The 23,951-nt window shown below is 43.5% G+C and overlaps 1 protein-coding gene across 5 annotated transcripts in view; it reads right to left on the bottom strand.

Moving 5' to 3' along the window:
- Nucleotides 1-23,951, bottom strand: part of dennd1a (DENN/MADD domain containing 1A) — a 188,504-nt gene that overhangs the window by 127,258 nt on the left and 37,295 nt on the right. For all 5 annotated transcript variants that reach the window (XM_046290448.1, XM_046290450.1, XM_046290447.1 and 2 more), the window contains exon 3: nucleotides 21,865-21,908. In XM_046290448.1, the coding sequence (XP_046146404.1) occupies nucleotides 21,865-21,908 (44 nt within the window). The remainder of the gene's footprint in view (nucleotides 1-21,864; nucleotides 21,909-23,951) is intronic.

A 23,951-nucleotide genomic window follows, 5' to 3' on the forward strand; every position in this document is an offset into this window, starting at 1 on the left:
GTGAAATTCTCACCTCGTCACATTTTCGTTGACTAAAATAAAGTAATTTGTAAGATAGTTTTTTCAAAGGGCATGTCGTCTTGTTATCGTCATAGTTTTAGCATGGAAAAATAGGTTGTTGACGAGTATTATTCGTCATAGTTATTGTTGACGAAATTAGCACTGCTCCCTGGTGGGCTACCACAGCCATGTTGAGGCCCTGGTGGAACCAGATGGAGGGACAAACAAGAGTGCCAGGCAGCAGAGAGCTTCAAGCCTGTAGTCCCCCAAGACCTCCACCTCCGGGTGGACAACCAATTACTGACTCAGCTCACTGGTCGCCATGGCAGCAGATGAGGGTGAGTCGGTGGCACCTGGTGGGTGAGGCCTTGGCTCCCATGATGCTTTGGGGCCACCATGGGACGCGGTGGGCAGGTGGTGGTTCAGGTGTGGTGAAAAACAAGTGAAAGGTGAGAGGAGCGAGGTGTGATATAATAAAAAAGACTGGAGTTCACATTGGTACGGCTGGCTACCGGGTTAAGCGAGCAGTGTGTCAAGATGCAGTGCAGCTTGGCAGGGTCTTGTTTCAGAGGACACACAGCTCTCAACCTTCGCCTCTCCCGAGTCCATAGGGGAGTTGCAGCGATGAGACAAGACTGTAACTACCAATTGGATATCACCAAATTGGGGAGAAAAAAGGGGTAAAAAGTAGAAAAAATTATAATAATTCAAGAGAGAGAGGTAGGCACAGGCATTGATGTAACTATGTCACCATGACAACAGCACACATATAGCATGCACATTCACACACATGCATTAAACACACACACATCTGTTATGAAACTGAGGAAGTTAAAGAATAACACACAATTTTTTTGTCAGTAAAACTGACCTCCAACTCTTATTCACTAGACCTCTCTACTAGTATTAGCCAAGCCATAAACTGTCATGATCCCCCTCTTGACACAAACCGCAAATAGTCTACAGGCTAGCTGAGGAGACAGCTTTGTGACAGTTTATAAGGTTTTGAATCAAGTGTTTTCCCTTGGCTTGGATTCCCTGCTCTGAAAGCAGGTTGACGTTTATTGTCATGAGTCTTGTCCTGGAGGCAGAACTAAGAGTTTTCCTCTTAGATAGGCCAGCTGCAAAGTCAAAATTGGTTAAATTGTAAAAATGGGTCTTAATTTAAGGTTAGGCATTAGGGTTAGCAGTGTGGTTAAATGTTAGAGTTAAGGTTAGATTTAAAAATCAGATTTCATGACATTGTGACTGTGCCAGCTAGTGACCACTGCAGAGCTGCCTCCAAAACAAGATTTGTGACAAGAAACGCTGGCCTGCGGTCTAAAAGGGCAAAGCTAGTCTGATGGTTACTGACTCACTCCGATGACTAACGTTGGCTTATGAAGCTGGCCGGTTCCATTTAGCAACAAACAGTTCCAGTCAGGGCCTGAGTCATGGCCTGAGTCACCCAAGACTGAACCCACACATCCCTCAGGAAATATGAGACTGAACCCACACACCCTCAGAAAATATGAGACTGAACCCACACACCCCTCAGGAAATATGAGACTGAACCCACACACCCTCAGAAAATATGAGACTGAACCCACACATCCCTCAGGAAATATGAGACTGAACCCACACATCCCTCAGGAAATATGAGACTGAACCCACACATCCCTCAGGAAATATGAGACTGAACCCACACACCCTCAGAAAATATGAGACTGAACCCACACACCCTCAGAAAATATGAGACTGAACCCACACACCCCTCAGGAAACATGAGACTAAACTAGGCTTGGGCGATATACCGTTTATACCGGGTTTTTCGAAATACAGAAGGTATTCTTTTTAATACCATTTTTGTTTAAAGAGCCTGAACCCACACCCCCCTCAGGAAATACAAATCATAGGGTTGCCAGATTCTGAAAATTCTCAAAGATTTCATGTATAATTCCACCTACCATCATTAGAAAAATCTCTCAAAATGCTAAATTCCGGGAGATTATGGTTCAGGTCAAACCTAGAAGGTTGGCGTTGGCAATCCTACAGCCTAGGCTGTAAACAATCACAGAATGATGAACCATTCACTCAGGGCCTTTCAGGATAGCAAGGCAAGATAGGCTAATAGCCTAAGTGGTGGTAGACTAAATATTAAGATCATTCTTTCAAATCTGGAATTGAATTATAATTACATTTCTTTAACATTGTGCACAAATTCTGTGACCTCAAGACGATCTAACGACAAATTCATCATGTTCTATTCTCATCTTCATTTCAATTGATTTAGGCTCTCCTGAATCCCTTTTATTTCCCCAAGCCTGGCTTATACAAGACTCCCAACAGAAACACAATAGAGGAATCTGAAAACTCCCGGGGCTTTACCCTGTGAATACCATTCCCAACATTCCCAACACCTGGGGCTTTACCCTGTCAATACCATTCCCAAAACCTGGGGCTTTACCCTGTCAATACCATTCCCAACACCAGGGGCTTTACCCCAAAAACCAGGGGCTTTACCCTGTCAATACCATTCCCAACACCAGGGGCTTTACAGGGGGGGCTTTACCCTGTCAAAATTCCCAACATCAGGGGCTTTACCCTGTCAATACCATTCCCAACACCAGGGGCTTTCCCAACACCAGGGGCTTTACCCTGTCAATACCATTCCCAACACCAGGGGCTTTACCCTGTCAATACCATTCCCAACACCAGGGGCTTTACCCTGTCAATACCATTCCCAACACCAGGGGCTTTACCCTGTCAATACCATTTCTAATGAATCATTGTAATAATGATTCAACAGCTGAGAGCTATGGGGGGAAGAAGGAGGGGTGTGCACCTGCACCATCTCCACCCCTCTACTTCAGATCCGCCTGTCATTCCACTCCTCCTATCTACTGGGATGGGGAGGCGCCGATCACTCGTTCTCACCAGAGAATGGGGTTTAGTTATTTAATTTCACATAAAACTAATTGCATTTAAAGAAGTATGTCAAAATGGATTTGATCTTACTATAAGTCTAAGTCTTCTAAGGATTGGTCTTAGTGCAGTTCCCCTGTACATGACAAACACCTGCCTATGGCAGGAAATGTTTTTGTTGTTGACATTTGAAACGGATAAATGATGTGTTCATTTGTGATGCGACTGGGAGGGGAGTCAGAATGGAAGGATGAGTTGGCACTGTGAGGCCAAGCACTCCACTTACTTTTTAAATGTGTGTTACATGCATACAAAACTGAGAGAAACACACACACACACACACACACACACACACACACACACACACACACACACACACACACACACACACACACACACACACACACACACACACACACACACACACACACACACACATTCAGTAAAAACTAGAAACACATGCAAATACAGTATGTATATTAAATGAAGTAGTGCATTACATAGCCTCCTAATAAAACAACAAGGACTTAAAACACTTGCAAACAGCACACTAGAAAAGACAGATGAAAGGCTGAGACATCTAAGCCCTCACAAAACAACAAACTAAAGATGAAAAAAAATACAGGAGAGAAACTTATAAAACATCCTTCATTTTAAGTGGTATCATACACAATTCTAATAGTCACTAGACTATGTAGTAGTAGTATTAATAGCATAAGTAGCCAAGCACTTGCATAGGAAAGCATCTATTAGAATTCGTCACTCAGAATGATGCAGAGAAGCTATTTCACAGAAATGATGGGGTTGTTCATTTTAACAAGCGCCTACATCGTCATGTGTCCGGAGAGCAATAATCATCTATCATTATTGAGGCACATGGACAGCTTAGCCATTCAGCCCCAGGAATAGGAAACAGATCTCGAAGGGGAGGAGATGGATGGAGGGATGTAGTGTGTGTGTGTGTGTGTGTGCCCTGTCCCCGAGTGCAAGTTGTCGTGCGATTTGCCTTATTGCCCCCCCCCCCCCCCCCCACTAAACCCCTGTGGACTACACCTTAGTTTTAATTGCTGTAACTTCCCCCACCCCCCATCCCTCTCCATCCCAACCTCATAACAGCTATACTGGTGGTGTGTGTGTGTGTGGTTGGTTGTCGGAGCTGAGCTCTGTGCTACCCTGACACTTCCTGCCTCCCTGGCTGGGACTCGCCACACCTGGGGCCTCCCCTTCCCAGAGACTCCAACCTGGCAACCCAACCCCCCTCCATCTCTGAACTCCGACCTGGCAACCCAACCCCCTTCCATCTCTGAGCTCCAACCATCCAACCCTCCTTTTCACTCAGTACATCAAACCGATCTGACATACTGCCTCGCAGCACTTATTCTCCAGACCCTGCCTGCTAACATCAATAGGGCCAGACGGGTTGTGGGGAGTGGAGCGATGGTAGCTCACAGGGGCTTGGTGGACTTACCTCCAGCCTCGATGGGCTCAGTTTGGCCACAGATAATTGGGCCCAGGAAATGTTCCCTGACAAGACGGTCACATTCTCAAACAGGCATGTAGGGGCACACACACACCCACAATGTTCACACACACATGCACACACTCACACAAACACACATTTCCACTTCCTCCAAACTAAATGAGATGGAGGGGGGCCGGATGGATGAAGGGAAGATAGACACGCCAATCAACAGGACAATCTCCTGTGTCTCCAAGTCTCTATTCCCTTCAGCACTTCACAGGGTCTCCTTCCACCACACACTTCCCAATCACTCACTGCACCTCACAGGGTCTCCTTCCACTGCACACCTCCCAATCACTCACTGCCCTCACAGGGTCTTTATGCACGTATTCAAGTTCCTACAATAATAAAACCTCAGTAGCAACAAAATGTGGCCACCACATAAAAAGAGAACATGCTGCAGTATGAAATGTTGATCTTCTTGTTTTTTTTTAAGCGATAATAGCAAATGTACACACACAGTTTATGAAGTACACCCATCAAGTATCGGGTCGGACCCCCACTTTGCTTCCAGAAGAGACTGAATTATTCGGGGGGATGTAAATGTTGCTCAATTGGTATTGTGTGTATTGTTGTGTATTGCTAGATATTACTGCACTGTTGGAGCTAGGAGCACAATAATTTAGCTACACCCGCAATAACATCTGCTAAATATGTGTATGTGACCAATACAATTTGATTTGATTTTGATCAAGGGACCTAACGTGTGCCATGAAAACATTCCCTACACCATTGCACCACTGCCACCAGCCTGTACCATTGACACCAGGCAGGATGGGGCCATGGACTCATGCTGCTTACGCCGCATCCTGACTCTACCATCAGCAGGACGCAACTATCGTGTGTGAAAAGCCCAGGAGGCCGGACATTTCTGAGATACTGGAACCGGCACACACTGGCACCGACGATCGTACCACACTCAAAGTCGCTTAGGTAAGTGAATGTCTCAATGCCTGTCTGCCTGTTTTACATAGCAAGCCACGGCCAAGTGACTCACTGTTTGTAGGAGCGAACCAATTTCGTGAATGGGGTGGTGTACCTAATAAACTGCCCACTGAGTGTATATAACAGCAAATAACGATAAAAAAACATGCCACTGTAATAAAAGTAAACAGTGTGTGTGTGTGTGTGTGTGTGTGTGTGTGTGTGTGTGTGTGTGTGTGTGTGTGTGTGTGTGTGTGTGTGTGTGTGTGTGTGTGTGCGTGCGTGCGTGCGTGCGTGCGTGCGTGCGTGCGTGCGTGCGTGCGGACATTTCAATGAGATAGAGAGCATTTCTATGAAACATCCGCAGTCGACTCATGAAATGCTTTAATAAAAGGCAGCCATATTGCTACTTCATTAGGAGGAGGACGGTGCTGTGCAAACAGAGCAGGGCGCCCCTCATTAGATGTAATACCACAGGCAGCACTCTCATTTGTCTCAATGAGACCCCTTTTATACAGTTATGGATTTTAAATGACTACCAGCGCAGCCACTCTGCAAAAAGGCACGTTGTCAGCACTTCACCCCACAGTGTGGACAGATGACATGAAAAATAATGAAAAAAATGATGAAAAGGGAAGACAGAAATCAAACAACGACAACAAACAAAACAACAAGTCATTAGCTGGGACACAGTGTTCGCGGATGGATGAGTGTATATAACAGTATATATTATTTTTATGGCGTTCTCCAAATGTCTCCAAAAGTCAGTGCCTTTAGAAGATAGAGATAGAAAAATAGCAGTGTACTCTGGAGAATTGCACGTCACAAGGAGAACGTCTACTTGAGTAAAATTTCTATTGCAATTGTTCAGGTTTTATTGCAATGGGCCCTGAAGTGAACTAGGCTTTCTGGGGCCATGAAGCTGAAGTCCTGACTCCTTCAATTATCCCATCACTTTCACAGTCGCCTTCAAAGTAGATTGAATGATATTAACTAGAAGATACCCAACTAGATATAACTAGATTAAAATATGATTTAATATAGAGGGTTGCCAGGTGACCTACAATGCCTCCTGGCGGCCATGTTGGAAGATCAATAAATCAATTATTCCGACAACAACAGCTACTCCAAGCTGCATGGTAACAATGCCTAAAACTACCTGATTAATTACCATGGTCAATTTCTGTGCCATATTTGGATATTCTAACAAGGCAGAAAAGACAACTGACAAAAAAAGACACCTTTTTCCCCCATCAAGACCTGAACCCAGACAGTTGTCAGTACAGGGTCTGCTCCGATCATTTCATCAACGATACGTCTAAATTCAAGTTTAGTTTAGCTATTATGCCACCCAGATGTTAACAACAAGATTAAGTTGGCCAACATTAGAGCTAGATAGCTTGTAGTCTAGCTATCTAGCATGCGTCTCTCTCGTAGGCGGCGAGTGATTTTGAAGCATTGGGGAAGCTACACTATACAGTGCCTTCAGACAGTATTCAGACTTTTCCCACATTTTCTTAGGTTACAGTCTTATTATAAAATGTATTAAATTATTTTATTTTCTCATCAATCTCCAGAGATGTTCGATCGGGTTCAAGTCCAGGCTCTGGCTGGGCCAATCAAGGACATTGAGAGACTTGTCCCAAAGCAACTCTTGTGTTGTCTTGGCTATGTGCTTAGGGTCGTTCTCCTGTTGGAAGGTGAACCTTCGCCCCAGTCTGAGCTACTCTCCCAGTCCCTACACCTGAAAAACATCCCCACAGCATGATGCTGTTTCTCATGGTCAGAGTCCTTTAGGTGCCTTTTGGCAAACTCCAAGTGGGCTGTCATGTACCTTTTACTGAGGAGTGGCTTCCATCTGGCCACGCTACCATGAAGGCCTAATTGGTAGACTGCTGCAGAGATTGTTGTCCTTCTGGAAGGTTCTCCCATTTCCACAGAACTCTAGAGCTTTGTCAGAGTGACCATCGGGTTCTTGGACAAGGCCTTTCTCCCCTGATTGCTCAGTTTGGCCGGGCGGACAGCTCTAGGAAGTCTTGGTGGTTCCAATCTTAATTCATTTAAGAATGTTGGAGGCCACTGTGTTCTTGGGGACCTTCAATGCTGAAATGTTTTGGTACCCTTCCCCAGTTCTGTGCCTCGACACAATCCTGTCTCGGAGCTGTACGGACAATTCCGTTGACCTCATGGCTTGGTTTTTGCTTTGACAAGCACTGTCAACTGTGGGACCTTATATAGACAGGTGTGTGCCTTTCCAAATCATGTACAATCAATTGACTTTACCACAGGTGGACTCCAATCAAGTTGTAGAAACATCAAGGATAATCCATGTAAACAGGAAGCACCTGAGCTCAATTTCGAGTCTCATAGCAAAGGGTCTGAATAATTACGTAAATAAGGAAAATGTTTTTTTTGTCTTTAATACATTTGCAAAAATGTCTAAAAACCTGTTTTCACTTTGTCATTATGAGGTATTGTGTATAGATAGCTGAGGAATTATTTTTATCATTTTAGAATACGGATGTAACGTAATGTGGAAAAGGGCTGAATACTTCCCGAAGGCACTGTCTATACAAAAGTATGTGGACACCCCTTCAAATTAGTGTATTTCGGCTATTTCAACCACACCCGTTGCTGAAAGGTGTATAAAATAGAGCACACAGCCATGCAATCTCCTAAGACAAGCATTGTCAGTAGAATTGCCTTACTGAAGAGCTCAATGGCATTTAACGTGGCACAGTCATACAATGCCACCTTTCCAACAAGTCAGTTTGTCAAAATTCTGCCCTGCTAGAGCTGCCCCGGTCAACTGTAAGGGCTGTTATTGTGATGTGGAAACATCTAGGAGCAACAGTGGCTCAGCCGCGAAGTGGTAGGCTCCTCAAGCTCACAGAACAGGACAAATGGTGCTGAAGCGCGTAAAAAATAGTTTGTTCTTGGTTGTAACACTCACTACCGAGTTCCTCTGGAAGCAACGTCAGCACAAGAACTGTTCGTCGGGAGCTTCATGAAATGGGTTTCCATAGCCAAGCAGATGCACACAAGCCTAAGATCACCATGCGAAAGGCCAAGTGTGAGCTGGAGTGGTGTAGAGCTCACCACCATTGGACTCTGGAGCAGTGGAAACACGTTCTCTAGAGTGATGAATCACGCTTCACCATCTGGCAGTCTGACGGACGAATCTGGGTTTGGCGGATGCCAAAAGAACACTGCCTGCCCGAATCCATAATACCAACTGCAAAGTAATGGTCTGGGGCTGTTTTTCATAGTTCGTGCGAGGACTCTTAGATCCAGTGAAGGGAAATCTTAACGCTACAGCATACAATGACATTCTAGATGATTCTGTTTCCAACATTGTGGCAAAAGTTTGGGGAAGGCCCTTTCCTGTTTCAGCATGACAATGGCCATGTGCACAAAGTAAGGTCCATAGAGAAATTGATTGTCGAGATTGGTGTGGAATAACTTGACTGGCCTGTACAGAGCCCAGACGTTAACCACATCGAACACTTTTGGAAATAATTCAAACGCAGACTGCGAGCCAGGCCTAAATCGCCCGACATCAGTGCCCGACCTCACTAATGCTCGTGGCTGAATGGAAGAAAGTCCCCGCGGCAATATTCCAACATCTAGTGGAAAGCCTTCCCAGAAGAGTGGAGGCTGTTATAGCAGCAAAGGGGGAACTAATTCCATATTAATGCCCATGATTTTAGAATGAGATATTCGACAAGCAGGTGTCCACATTCTTTTGGTCATGTGGTGTATTTTTTTTCACCATAAAAATGCACCTTTACAATAAACATGCATGCTTTTATCGCATTTGTAGACTAATGTAAGGCTACTAAACTCAGCAAAAAAAGAAACCCCTTTTTCAGGACCGTGTCTTTCAAAGATAATTCGTAAAAATCGAAATAACTTCACAGATCTTCATTGTAAAGGGTTTAAACACTGTTTCCCATGCTTGTTCAATGAACCATAAATAATTAATGAACATGCACCTGTGGTACGGTCGTTAAAACACTAACAGCTTACAGACAGTAGGCAATTAAGATCACAGTTATGATAACTTAGAACACTAAAGAGGCCTTTCTGCTGACTGAAAAACACCAAAAGAAAGATGCCCAGGGTCCCTGCTCATCTGCATGAACGTGCCTTAGGCATGCTGCAAGGAGGCATGAGGACTGCAGATGTGCCAGGGCAATATATTGCAATGTCCGTACTGTGAGGCGCCTAAGACAGCACTACAGGGAGACAGGATGGACAGCTGATTGTCCTCGCAGTGGCAGACCACGTGTAACAACAAATGCACAGGATAGGTAAATTTGAACATCACACCTGCGGGACAGGTACAGGATGGCAACAACAACTGCCCAAGTTACAACTAAAAGCACAATCCTTTCATCAGTGCTCAGACTGTCCACAATAGGCTGAGAGCGGCTGGACTGAGGGCTTGTAGGCCTATTGTAAGGCAGGTCCTCACCAGACATCACTGGCAACAACGTCGCCTATGGGCACAAACCCACCGTCGCTGGACCAGACAGGACTGGCGTTTATCGTCGAAGGAATGAGCGTTACACCGAGGCCTGTACTCTGGAACGGGATCGATTTGGAATTGGAGGGTCCGTCATGGTCTGGGGCGGTGTGTCACAGCATCATTGGACTGAGCTTGTTCTCATTGCAGGCAATCTCGATGCTGTAGGTTACAGGGAAGACATCCGGTATCCTTCCGGTAATCTCATCCTGACATGACCCTCCAGCATGACAATGCCACCAGCCATGCCATACTGCTCGTTCTGTGCGTGATTTCCTGCAAGACAGAAATGTCAGTGTTCTGCCATGGCCAACGAAGAGCCCGGATCTCAATCCCATTGAGTACGTCTGGGACCTGTTGGATCGGATGGTGAGGGCTAGGGCCATTCCCCCAAGAAATGTCTGGGAACTTGCAGGTGCCTTGGGGGAAGAGTGGGGTAACATCTCACAGCAAGAACTGGCAAATCTGGTACAGTCCATGAGGAGCAGACGCAGTACTTAATGCAGCTGGTGGCCATACCAAATACTGACTGTTATTTTTATTTTGACCCTCCTTTTGCTCAGGGACACATTATTCCATTTCTGTTAGTGATATGTCTGTGAAACTTGTTCAGTTTATGTCTCAGTTGTTCAATCTTATGTTTTCACAAATATTTACACATGTTAAGTTTGCTGAAAATAAACACAGTTGACAGTGAGAGGACGTTTCTTTTTTTGCTGAGTTTATTCCTAATGTGATGAGTAGACTGGATAGTGATAATTTAGGCTATAAATATAACTCAGTCTAATCACTGTGTATGGCTGACTGCATAGTGGCATAGTAAATATGGACATAGCATAGTGGATATGCTGTATCAGAGACGTTTCTTCTCTTTTCTTTGCGTGGGAAAAATGTGGCCTTTTATAAACAGATCAATAAAATCGACCTTGTCTTGAATGCAACCATCTAGTCTAGGCCTACGAAAAGGGGAAACATGAATTGCACAATATGATGTGCATATAGCTTGTAAGAGGATATTATTTCCCCAAAACACTTTCCAGTGGCACTGACCCAATGATAATTTGTTGAGAAAATGTATGGGCATTACAGCATAGGACAAAGGCCTAAATGGAATAGGGGCAATTCCATGCATGATTTTATTTTACTTGAAAATGTATGCCAAACAAAGACCATTGATATAAAAGTTTAGCAAGCAAATCCATGCACAATGACTACTTTAAACAATTTCCACTGATAATTCTACAACATATATTTACTGGAAAACTGTGCAGAGTTTGGTAACAGAATTTCAGTAAAATACCCCTCAGTTCTATTCTACTGTAGGTTCACCAGCTGACCTCTATCAAGACACCGATGTCAACTGGATTTACACTGTGAAGATGAGCAACGCTGCAGCATCATCAGTTTCTATTTTTACTACTTTGTCCTTTTCCAGATAAAAAAGGGGACATTCCTCAGTTAGACAAAATGGTTGTCCCTTGGTCAATCTGAATGATTCTGTTGTGCCATTTGAGTAGAGAGCCCAGTCACCTTGTTGTCATGACGAAAGTGTTCCCTTAAATTGAATCGTGTAGCAATAACTTCTGATTAAAACCTAAAACCTTTGCCTAAAATGACATACCCAAATCTAACTGCCGATAGCTCAGGACCTGAAGCAAGGACATGCACATAATTGATACCATTTGAAAGGAAACACTTTCAAGTTTGTGGAAATTTGAAATTCATGTAGGAGAATACAACACATTAGATCTGATGAAGATAATACAAACAAAAAAACATGTGGGTTTTTTCCCATCTTTGAAATGCAAGAGAAAGGCCATACATTCAGATAGGAGTCTAGGTGTAATTTAGATTTACTAAATTTGATGATGGCAGCAGTGTGTGCAATGTTTCAGACTGATCCAGTGAAGAATTATATTACTGTACAATATGTTGTATCAAGTCTGCCAGGAGTCTACCCAAATGTGCCGAATTGGTCAATTGATACATTTTCAAGTACATAACTATAGAGAACATACAAAAATGCAATGGTAATAAAAAAAAATAAAGTTTACACACTCCCAGGAATGTCATAGCTTTTTTTAATGGCTTTTTTTAACTAGGCATGTCAATTAGGAACAAATTCTTACTTACAATGACGGCCTAGGAACAGTGGGTTAAAGACCTTGTTCAGGGGCAGAATAACAGATGCTTACCTTGTCAGCTCGGGGATTTGATCTAGCAACCTTTTGGTAACTGGTCCAACAGTCTAACCACTAGGCTACCTGCCACCCCATACATGATGGATCATTAGCTAAAACACTAACTTTCACACATATAGATGGCCGGGCTGGGTGGGTATGGGGCTAGAGATAGCAGAGAGGTCAAACTGTAGACCCCAGTTCCTACATTTGAACATATATATTTATTTTATTAAACACAACTATGCTACATTTTATCTCTTGGACCCTCAGGATGACAAATCAGAGCAAGATTACTGAATGTAAGTACATTCAGAGGTGAATGTATCAAACCAGTTGCCGTGATAACGTAATTGTTGTTGTGCCCTCTCCTCAAACAATAGCATGGTATTTATTCACTGTAATAGCTACAGCTGCAGTTAGATTAACAATCATTTAAGCTTTCTGCCCATATAAGACATGTCTATGTCCTGGAAAGTTGGCTGCTGAAAACAATGTCATACTAGTCACATTAGCAACAACCGTCCCGGGTTCAGGGACACCCATCCCATAGAGGTTTTAAACAGAAACAAAGTTTCACAGTAATATATTTATCTACAATGCATGAATATATAAAATGAAATTATATTGTTTATGATATTCTAAACATATTATACTTGAATAATAGGCTGTTGTTATATGGGTAAAATTTAAAGTATTTTGTGTTCATCTCTGCTTTCCCTTGCCCCAATGAATAAAATGTATTTCTTATAATCTAACTATTTTTATTTTATTTGACAATTTAAACACATTTAGCATAGACAATGTAATTGTTATGGTAGTCTTAGGCAAACCATCTTCCTTATCACAGTGGCACCTCCAAGTGCCACTCAGACCTTTTGGGAAAAGAGTATCTGGCATTGAATTTGGCAGTAGTAGTTGTATGTTTTAATCTAAGGATCCCATCATTTCCTGCTTCCAGGCATTATAAGGGTTGGATTTGTACTAAACAATTTGATATTAGCACAAGGCATGTACAACATCTGGTATAATGATTAGCCTCATACACACTGACTGACCAGATTAATCCAAGTGAAAGCTATGATAGCTTATTGATGTCACTTGGTAAATCAACTTCAATCAGTGTAGATGAAGGGGAGGAGACAGGTTAAAGACAGTCTTAAGCCTTGAGACAAATAAGACATGGATTGTGTGTGCCATTCAGAGGGACAATGTGAAAAACAAAAAAACTAGAATCAGGTGTTAGTGCTGGAACAGAAGCCTGCATACCCAACAGGGTTGGCCAACTCCAGTTGGAATAGGTTTATACATTATTTATGACTTTTAAACTGTAATAATGGCCTCCCACAAAGGTACCTGTCTTATCCAGAGTAGCCGACTCTCTCCCCTTCTCTGACAGCTGGAGCTGCTAATCCTTTCACTCGGACTCCTGAGTGGTGCAGCGGTCTAAGGCATTGCATCTCAGCGCTTGAGAAGTCACTATAGACACCCTGGTTCGAATGCAACTGGCCGTGATTGGGAGTCCCATAGGGCGGCGCACAATTGGCCCAGCGTCATCCATGTTTGGCCGGTGTAGGCCATCATTGTATATAAGAATTTGTTCTTAACTGACTGGCCTAGTTAAATAAAGGTTACATTTAAAATATATTTTTCTTTTTCATCGAAAATATCATGCCATGGTTATTAGCTAGCTAGCTAGCTACCTACATACTGTATGCATTTAGAGTTTGTATTTTTTTTACGTATGATGATACATACATCAAGAGCTAGCAAACTAAAATTAAGTTAGCTAACTGTAGCTGGAGATATCTATTTCACTTAGCTATGCAGTATGTAAAGTAAGCTAGCATGCTAACAATACATTAGGAGCTCATTTGAGTTAGCCTACACATTAATGCTAAGTTATTGTAGCAAGCTAGCTAGCTAATTATACATATATTTTGAAAATGATATAAAAACGATTTACTTACTTAAATAGGTTATCCTACTGCCTTTCTAAGGACGTATTTCTAAGGTCCTTAGAAATACAAAGCAAAACAAAGCCAGCAATGTGGACAATTGGAGGACACACAGGGCAACAAAGGTCCAAAAGACTGACTCTGGTCTTCCAACATGGCTCCTGGTGTGGTTGCTAGGTGATGTGACGCAACTGCAACCTCTCTATATGTACACATTTAGCCAATCCAGAAGGGTTAAACAACAAGCAATTATTTTTTCTCTTTTATTTTGTTTTGAATCCATTCATCCTGACAGAGGCGAGAGAAAGGAGAAAGGGGATGAACGACTGGAGGGGATGAAGATAAGGGAAGCTGAGGGGTGGCAATGGGCCTTGGGCATATTCAACAGGATGTTGGGCCATGTGTGGCTACCTCTAAATGCCTGGTACTCACGTGGAGATTAGGGACACAAGCGGAAGGGAACCCAGCAGGGTGAATGGGAAGGGTGGAAGACTAGAACTGAACACGTCCATAGTTAGCTCACCTTAGCAAGCTACACAACAAGCCAACATATGACTAGGTCATCATCTATTTCAGAGAAACATTAACCCCTTCTACAATGTTCAAGGGCTGGTTTCCTGAATCTCCCGAATGCCTAGCCTAGACTTCATCTGGATCCAAGAAACCGGCTCCTTAGTGTCCGCTTAATAATAATAATAATAATAATATGCCATTTAGCAGACGCTTTTATCCAAAGCGACTTACAGTCATCTATAGTTAAAGACAAATAATTCAATATCAATAATTCAATCTGCACTGTCGACCCATGGTTGAGGCCAAGGCCATATTTAATTCATGGTAAAGTTTCACATACGCTATTTCAACTTCCCCTTGACTTCTGTGAAAATCAATGGCCTTTTAGATCGGTCAATTACCAAGAGTCTATCAGAGTTAAATCCACTGGGTCAACAAACCAAACCACTTGAGACTTGATGAACTATTATAAAATGGCATTTTCTTGCCTTCAGGAAGCTATGTCAGCGCCTCCAGTTTGCAAATCTCGTAAGACTCCATTTTAAGGCCCTAATTTGTATTTCAGTCTCACAGAAGGCTAGGCAAATGTATCTGAAAACAACCACTTGCACCACCTTCCTCCAGAGGCAGGGTGAAGGTTGATAAATCGTTGTCAGTCTCCCCCAGTAAAGTCACTTTCACAGGCCATGATCAGAAGTAGTGGCGGAGGGTTAATGGGCAGGAAGCATTCCGTTTCTGTCACGATCATCTGAATGATTGGACCAAGGCGCAGTGTGCGTAGAGTTCCACATGTCTATGTCAAAGAAACTCACCAAAACAAATACAGAAAACAAACGAACCGTGAAGTAATTGCAGTGTTAATAGGCACTACACAAAAACAAGATCCCAAAAAGCACAATGGGGAAATGGCTGCCTAAATATGATCCCCAATCAGAGACAACGATAAACAGCTGCCTCTGATTGGGAACCATACCAGGCCAACATAGATGTACATTTAATCACCTAGATAACCCACCCTAGTCACACCCCGACCTAACCAACATAGAGAATAAAAAGCTCTCTATGGTCTAGAGGTCGACCGATTATGATTTTTCAACGCCGATACCGATTAAATCGGACAATCTTAAAAAAATGTATTTGTAATAATGACAATTACAACAATACTGAATGAACACTTATTTTAACTTAATATAATACATCAATAAAAATACATTTAGCCTCAAATAAATAATGAAACATGTTCAATTTGGTTTAAATAATGCAAAAACAAAGTGTTGGAGAAGTAAAAGTGAAATATGTGCCTTGAGTTCCTTGCCCAGAACATGAGAACACATATTCCTTTTAACATGAGACTTCAATATTCCAAGGTAAGAGGTTGTATTATACCATTTGTATTTCATATACCTTTGACTATTGGATGTTCTTATAGGCACTATAGTATTTCCAGTGTATAGCAGTATAGCTTCAGTCTCTCTCCTCGCCCCTACCTGGGCTCGAACCAGGAACACATCGACAACAGCCACACTCAAAGCAGCGTTACCCATCGCTCCACAAAAGTTGCGGTTCTTGCAGGAACAACTACTTCAAGTCTCAGAGCGAGTGACGTTTGAAACGCTATTAGCGCGCACCCCGCTAACTAGCTAGCCATTTCACATTGGTCACACCAGCCATTAGGCTGATAGGCTTGAAGTCATAAACAGCGCTGTGCTTGCGAAGAGCTGCTGGCAAAACGCACAAAAGTGCTGTTTGAATGAATGCTTACGAGTCCGCTGCTGCCTACCGCCGCTCAGTCAGACTGCTCTATCAAATCATAGACTTAATTATAACATAACACACAGAAATACCAGCCTTTGGTCATTCATATGGTCGAATCCGGAAACTATCATTTCGAAAACAAAACGTTTATAATTTCAGTGAAATACGGAACCGTTTCACTAAATATTCTTGTTACGTTGTACAACCTTCAATGTTATGTCATAATTAAGAAAAATACTGGCAGTTCGCAATGAGCCAGGCTGCCCAAACTGTTGCATATACCCTGACTCTGAATGTGCAATGAACGAGAAGTGACTTATTTTATTTTAGCTAAATATGCAGATTAAAAAATATATACTTCTGTGTATTGATTTTAAGAAAGGCATTGGTGTTTATGGTTAGGTACAGTCGTCCAACGATTGTGCTTTTTTAGCAAATGCGCTTTTCTTAAATCATCCCCCAGCGTTGCATCGATTATATGCAACACAGGACACACTAGATAAACTAGTAATATCATCAACCATGTGTAGTTATAACTAGTGATTATGATTGATTGTTTTTTCTAAGATAAGTTTAATACTAGCTAGCAACTTACCTTGGCTTCTACTGCATTCGCGTAACAGGCAGTCTCCTTGTGGAGTGCAACGAGAGGCAGGTGGTTATAGCGTTGGGCTAGTTAACTGTAACGTTGCAAGATCCCCTAAGCTGACAAGGTGAAAATCTGTCGTTCTGCCCCTGAACAAGGCCGGTTCCTAGGCCGTAATTGAAACTAAGAATGTCTTCTTAACTGACTTGCCTAGTTAAATAAAGGTATAAAAATAAATACATTATTTTTTTTAAATCGGCAAAATCGGCGTCCAAAAATAGATTTCCAATTGTTATGAAAACTTTAAATCAGCCCTAATTAAAATCGGCAATTTCGACCTCTACTATGGTCAGGGCGTGACAGTTTCATTGCTTGTTTGCTGTTGGAAGTCAAATGAGGAAGAACAGTTACTGGGTGTCGCTCTCCCTGTCACTCTCCCTGTCACTCTCCCTGTCACTCTCCCTGTCACTCTCCCTGTCACTCTCCCTGTCTCTCTCCCTGTCTCTCTCCCTGTCTCTCTCCCTGTCTCTCTCCCTGTCTCTCTCCCTGTCTCTCTCCCTGTCTCTCTCCCTGTCTCTCTCCCTGTCTCTCTCCCTGTCTCTCTCTTTATGCATGCAGTGTCATCTTTCCACTGATGGGAGTTTCGCATGTTGTCCACCAACTCACTTTGCACATCTTCACATTTGAACCTCATGCCTTAACAACATACAATTCTTGGAACACTTCCATTTCTCAGACAGCTGGGCTTTCTATGTTTTCATCTACTTGCTCGCTCTCTCTCTCTCCCTGCAATACCTCCCTCCCCTGCTCCAGATGCTTAACGGTTGCCTTCACCTACGTCGGTAACTGATGCCATATGTGCAGCCAGGTGTCCCCAGGAGCCGACGCCAAGCCACGCTAAGGTGAGCCGCAATTAAGAGATACACCCCAGACCGTCAGACAAGCACTGGGAAAACCACATCACAATTATCTCCCTTCAGGATGAAGGCACAATAAGCAGCCATATTTTTCCCACACATGGGGTAATGATGGGTTTACTAGTAGATGGGATTAAGCTGCACTCCACAAATCTGGCGTCAGGTAGAGGTTCAGCTAACGTTACCTTACCTGAAGGCTTAATGTGTAGGGAATAAGATGTAATACTGACCCGAGGTCAGGTCTTTGGGAAATGTAATCCTACACCACAAATCTAGCCTATTTCATGAGCTTGACACTTTGCCGGAGTTGGTGATATGTGATAGTTAATTTTATCTACGCACACATTTTTCTTCTGAAAGAGACGACTTAGCCTAATGTGGACATCTAATGCCTCTAGATAAGACCTTTTAATCACTATCGCCAGTTGTTGATAGATTATGTGCCAGTGTCATCAAGGTCTCCAGGTGAAGTTGTCATGGAGATCAGAGGTCATTATTGGTGTTTGGTTACTTCCTGCGGTTTGTGTGTTACAGATGTAGGATTTTAATTTGAGCCAGTTTGCTACAGCAGGAAAATAATCCTGCAGCAACAGGACATGTGAATTATTATGTGGAATATAATTAATGGACATTTTTGTAGGGGTTGAAACATTTTTCTTTAGGGCAAATTAAGTCTGGCATTTTAAAGTGGAAATTACAAACTTTAGAAGCCTTGTTAAAACATGAATGCACTACACATTTGCATTTCCTGCTGTGCAGGAACATTTTCAGCGACAAAAGAGTGATCAAATGAAGATCCTACGTCTGTAGTGTGAGTGTGCAAATGTGAATATTCAACACCCCCGCTTTCTCTCCCTCCGTTTCCCTTTCTACTTCTTCTTTTGGTAGAAGGTCACCAAATTTGAATATTCCCTTGTTAAAAGCGCCTCGATTCTTCCCCCTATGCCGGAGAAGTTAAAATGGTCTAGCGGCACGCTACATCAAAGCCAGCCCAACTTCAAAAAACCATTTCTCTCCATTACGGGGAAAAAAGTACCTTGTCGCATTAAGTTAAGGAAAACAAGCAGCAGCTGCCTAATTTAAAGGATTCAAAGCTTATGTGTCAATGCGATGTGGCTGTGTCAGAGGATGGAGATGGAGATGGAGAAAACGAGTGAGAAGAGACTGAGGGCGAAAGCTTTGTTTTAATTATGAGCAAGGGAGCGATTGGAGAGAGAGAGAAGATAGAAGCGAGGGAAATTCCGCTCGTTATTCCATCACTTTGTATCAAACGGCTTATTTACATTTCCGATTACATTCCCCTGCGCAAACGGCGAGATCTATCAGCGGCAGAGAGAAAGGACAAACAAGATAATGACAAGCAACTATTCCTCCTCTTCAGAAACAAATACGCTTGTGTGTCTGAATAACAGTCCTGGGTAGTTTTGCCTACACCTTGTATAGGAGTATCCAAGTGCGCAAACTGAACACAAATCAAATCAAATGAACGTTTGGTTAACATTAAACACAAGCCTTCAGATGATGCCCGATGAGTAAAACCCACGACCCACTATCTACGGCTTGCCTCGGATATACCACATAGGGTTCTGGCTAAAAGAGGTGCCGTAGCGCTACACAGCTGATTCAAATCATCAAAGCTTGATAATGAGTTGGTTATTTGAATCAGCTGTGTAGTGCTAGAGCAAAAAAACTAAACGTGCACCCAGGGTGACCCAAGGAACTGAGTTTTGGAAACGCTGCACTACAGTATAAAGGGAATATAGGCTGCTGTTTCAGACCCTGTTGTCCTAGAGGCTCCAGCTGAGAGTTGACTGATGCCATACTGTTGCCAACTAGAGAGATGTAAGGGAGCTACTGGGTTGGCCATTGGGCAGGGTGCGGTGTGTTTGGGGGGTACATCATTAAGAACCCACAGATGAGAATGAGACTGGGACTGGTACCAGCTACCCTCTTTTGTTTCCAGCCATCTTTCATCTTCTCACTCTCTTCTTCTCTCTTGGGCCTTGCTCCTCCGTCATTCTGTGAACTACAAAGAGGGGGATGGGTGAAGGAGCGTGGCATCGCGGCTCAAGGGAAGCCAAAGGGTTGGCCATCATTATCAATTTTTCACTACCTATCATCTTTCCTCTCTATCCAATATTCTTAAACTCTACTTCTCGTTCTATTTTTCTTCCTCGCTCTTTCTCTTCATCTCAGTCTCTCTTTCCCCTTCTCGTTCCTAGAGCAACGAGCAACGTAGGCCCCGTAATTCAAGACAGATTCTTTACTGTATGGAACAAAGGTGGCCTGGGATGAAACATCCATTAGCAACAAAGGATGTGGCTTTTCTTCTGCATCAAATAATTGCACAAGAAGGAAACAGAACGAGAGAGAGAGAGAGACGGGCGGGGGGAGGTTGCTTCGCTTGGAATAAACAAGGCTACGTGATTAGTGTGTGTGTGTGTGTGTGTGTGTGTGTGTGTGTGTGTGTGTGTGTGTGTGTGTGTGTGTGTGTGTGTGTGTGTGTGTGTGTGTGTGTGTGTGTGTGTGTGTGTGTGTGTGTGTGTGTGTGTGTGTGTGTGTGTGTGTGTGTGTGTGTGTGTGTGTGTGTGTGTGTGTGTGTGTGTGTGTCTACATGCATGCAAGTGTGCGTTTGTGCATGTGTCCCGCTTGGTTAATAGAATGTTGTTGTTTTTTCGACTAAAAGGGCAACCTGAATTCATGCTTGGCATTCTGTCTCTTTGAAGAGCATGCAGGACAATGAGTTCCAGTTGCTACCTCGGAGGATTCTATGGGCACGGCTCTATGGTAACACGCGTAGGATCCAGGTCAATACGCCATTGATTTAACATGACCCTGGATGCTTGAGAGATGAAAGGAGGAAGAAAAATTAGAGGAAACACGCACCCTCCTACTTCTAATCAAAAGTACCTTTTCACCGGCAACGCCATGTAGTCCTTTGTGTAATAAACAAACGACAAAATGTCTACAGAATAGTTTTGGTTTGTGTTTTTGTGTGAATATACACTGTGTATGCAGAGGAAGTGTCAGAGATATGCTAGCAATATCAAGGAAGCATATGGCTATGGTGACTGACGGCGCAATTAGTCAACGGAGAAGAGCTCGACACCCACTCTCTCGTCGCTCTGCAAAGTCGCAAACGAATGCACAGAGCCAGGAGAGACGCCGCAAACAACAAAGACGTCTTGTTGTCTGAAGAAAGACAAAGCGGGGGGATTCTCACTGCTCTCAAACAAATAAACCAAGAAAGCAACAAACCAAGAAAGTTCTCTTCTCTTTCAAAAATGAAATTGCAATTTCTCAAACACAAAGAAAGTTTGTTTGTCAAGTTTGTATCAAGTTTCCGTAAAAAATAAATATAAAAACAACTCTGCATTCATATTATTTCTTTAGCCTTTTTCAAATCTTGGGAGCTACAATGAATTTCTGAAGCTGCATGTGTCTGCATTGCCCGGTACACAGACAATAGTAGTGTCCTTTATACTAGCGAAGACAGACACATCTACTGTATGTACACACACCTTTTACTATCCTTGTGGGGAACAAACTATTTATTCCCATTCAAAATCCTATTTTCCCGAACCCTAATCCCAAACCCCTAATCATAAAACTAACCCCTATCTTTTAATCACAACCATAATTGTAAATCTAAAACTGCCTTTTCCCTTGTTGGGATCTGCGAAATGTCCACACTTGCCCGACTTTTCCTTGTTTTACTGTGGGGACTTCTGATCGCACGCACACACACACAGCGAGCGAGCGAGACGGGGTCAAACACACCAACCGGTCCCACCTCCCCCTTGCGCCCATAAAAAAAGACCCCATAAATGGCAAGAGTTTAAAATAAAAAGGGGCCGATACGCACCCACACAAACAGAGAGACAGGCGACGTCAAAAGGCAAGAGTCAAAATAGGCCACACCAGGAAAAATAAAACTATCAAGATAAAGGGGGCTGAAAAAAGCTAAAGAAACGAATAAATAAATAGTGGCGAAGAAAGAGAGGGGGGAGGGTGAGAGGAAGAGAGAAAAATGAGAGAGAGAGATAGAAAAGAGGAAGTTAATTATGCATTCCAAACCTGGTCGATGTAGTCCTCGGGGAATCGCCTCCGCACCTCCGGATCTGTAAATAATTGACAGATAATATTAATTGGCTTTGGATTAGTGAGCAGGCCGAGTAGAGCACATTAATATTTGATCAGAGGATGATAGGGACCCTGGCAGGGGATCGGAGGAGGGCAGCTGAGGCTGCCTGGCTGATTAGGGGCCAGAGAGGGAGGTGTTACTACCCCCTATCCCGCCTTCCCCCCACCACCACCAACCCATCCACCCTCTTCCTCCCTTTCTCCGGAAAAGGAGAGCTGAGAAAGAAAAAAAGGAAGTAAAGGAGTGTATTTGATCATCCACTTTTCTCAGTTGGGGGGAGATGAGGGTGTGGGGGGACTAAGCGGTCTTGCTTAACCTCCAACTGGAGTGCATGTTGAAGTCTAACCTAAGGGATGAGAATGAGGGGGGAGGTCATTTTGTCCATCTAACATAACATAGCAGGTGTAAAAAGACCCCTGAGCGGAGTCCCCATATTTGTTTTTCATGGTAAACGGAAGTTAGGCTGGAAATACTGTATCCCTGAAATCCGTAAACATCCGCTTTCTACCGACCCGCGGAAGGTGCTGTCCATCAAATGATTGCTAATTCTTGTATTTCAATTTATGGTTGTGATTTTTTGTTTTGGCAGCTGCACAAGCGTAAAATCTGTCAAGGTCACTGAATCAAAGACAACAATCCAAAACTCTCTCTCCCTAAAGGCTCAAACCAAAACCCTCACCCCTGAGGGGGCTGACTGGGTTCCACCTCTGTCTGCTGGACTAACCACAGCCAATAGACTTCCAGGCTACATTACTGGAAACATCAGGGATCTGCTTAGGACATTGAGGTCCCAGCATCCGCCAAAGCTAAAAATCCCTTACACCACCACTAATTCTTCCAATCCAGAGACACTTAATTCCAAGGAACGACCTTCCCAAACTCTCTGAAAGATGGAGAGTTTGACTGTTTGGTACACTCAATAAGTATGTCATCCTAAAATATGTCGCTAGAATCAGTCAAGACATCTTCTAAAGAAAAGACCAGTAGGCAAACTAAAATAAGCCTCTACTATCCTTGTATTTGCTGACACATCAATGAAAGGCCCAAGCCTATGACACAGCTCTAAATGACATTACCATGATGTCCCTGCTTGACTGTCGCTACAACAGATCAGAAGAGTCAGACTGTCAGAGGTAATTCCAACTCAGACGGACGTCTACAATATCTGCCGGGATGCTGATGTGCGTCTGTGCACTTGGCTACCTGCCCGCCCTACCAGTCTAACCCGCCTGCCAGTCTGTCCATCTGCTCATCTGGGAGGGGGGGGGTCAGTCTGCCAGCTACATGGGCATAGCTGCATCTCAGGTGTAAGTCCTGTGCATGGGTACGACATGGCTCTCCCTGTTCTGTGGCAGCTTTACAGACAGGTAGATATGGACGCTGAGCGGCACTCTCCAGGCTAACTGTCTATAGCAGCTTTATAAGCAGGTAGATATGGACGCTGAGCGGCACTCTCCAGGCTAACTGTCTGTAGCAGCTTTATAAGCAGGTAGATATGGACACTGAGCGGCACTCTCCAGGCTAACTGTCTGTAGCAGCTTTATAAGCAGGTAGATATGGACACTGAGCGGCACTCTCCAGGCTAACTGTCTGTAGCAGCTTTATAAGCAGGTAGATATGGACACTGAGCCGCACTCTCCAGGCAAACTGTCTGTAGCAGCTTTATAAGCAGGTAGATATGGACACTGAGGAGCACTCTCCAGGCAAACTGTCTGTAGCAGCTTTATAAGCAGGTAGATATGGACACTGAGCAGCACTCTCCAGGCAAACTGTCTGTAGCAGCTTTATAAGCAGGTAGATATGGACACTGAGCGGCACTCTCCAGGCTAACTGTCTGTAGCAGCTTTATAAGCAGGTAGATATGGACACTGAGCAGCACTCTCCAGGCTAACTGTGTTGTTGATTAATGAGAGAGGGTTATAGTTGGGATGTCCAACAACAGGGCTGATGTGGTTGCTAATGCTAATTCTAAATGATGGATAGTCTTAGGTCGTGAAGAGCAGATAATGTCGCTGGTAAT

This window comes from Oncorhynchus gorbuscha, linkage group LG11, assembly GCF_021184085.1.
Source record: "Oncorhynchus gorbuscha isolate QuinsamMale2020 ecotype Even-year linkage group LG11, OgorEven_v1.0, whole genome shotgun sequence".
NCBI classification, from domain to species: domain Eukaryota; kingdom Metazoa; phylum Chordata; class Actinopteri; order Salmoniformes; family Salmonidae; genus Oncorhynchus; species Oncorhynchus gorbuscha.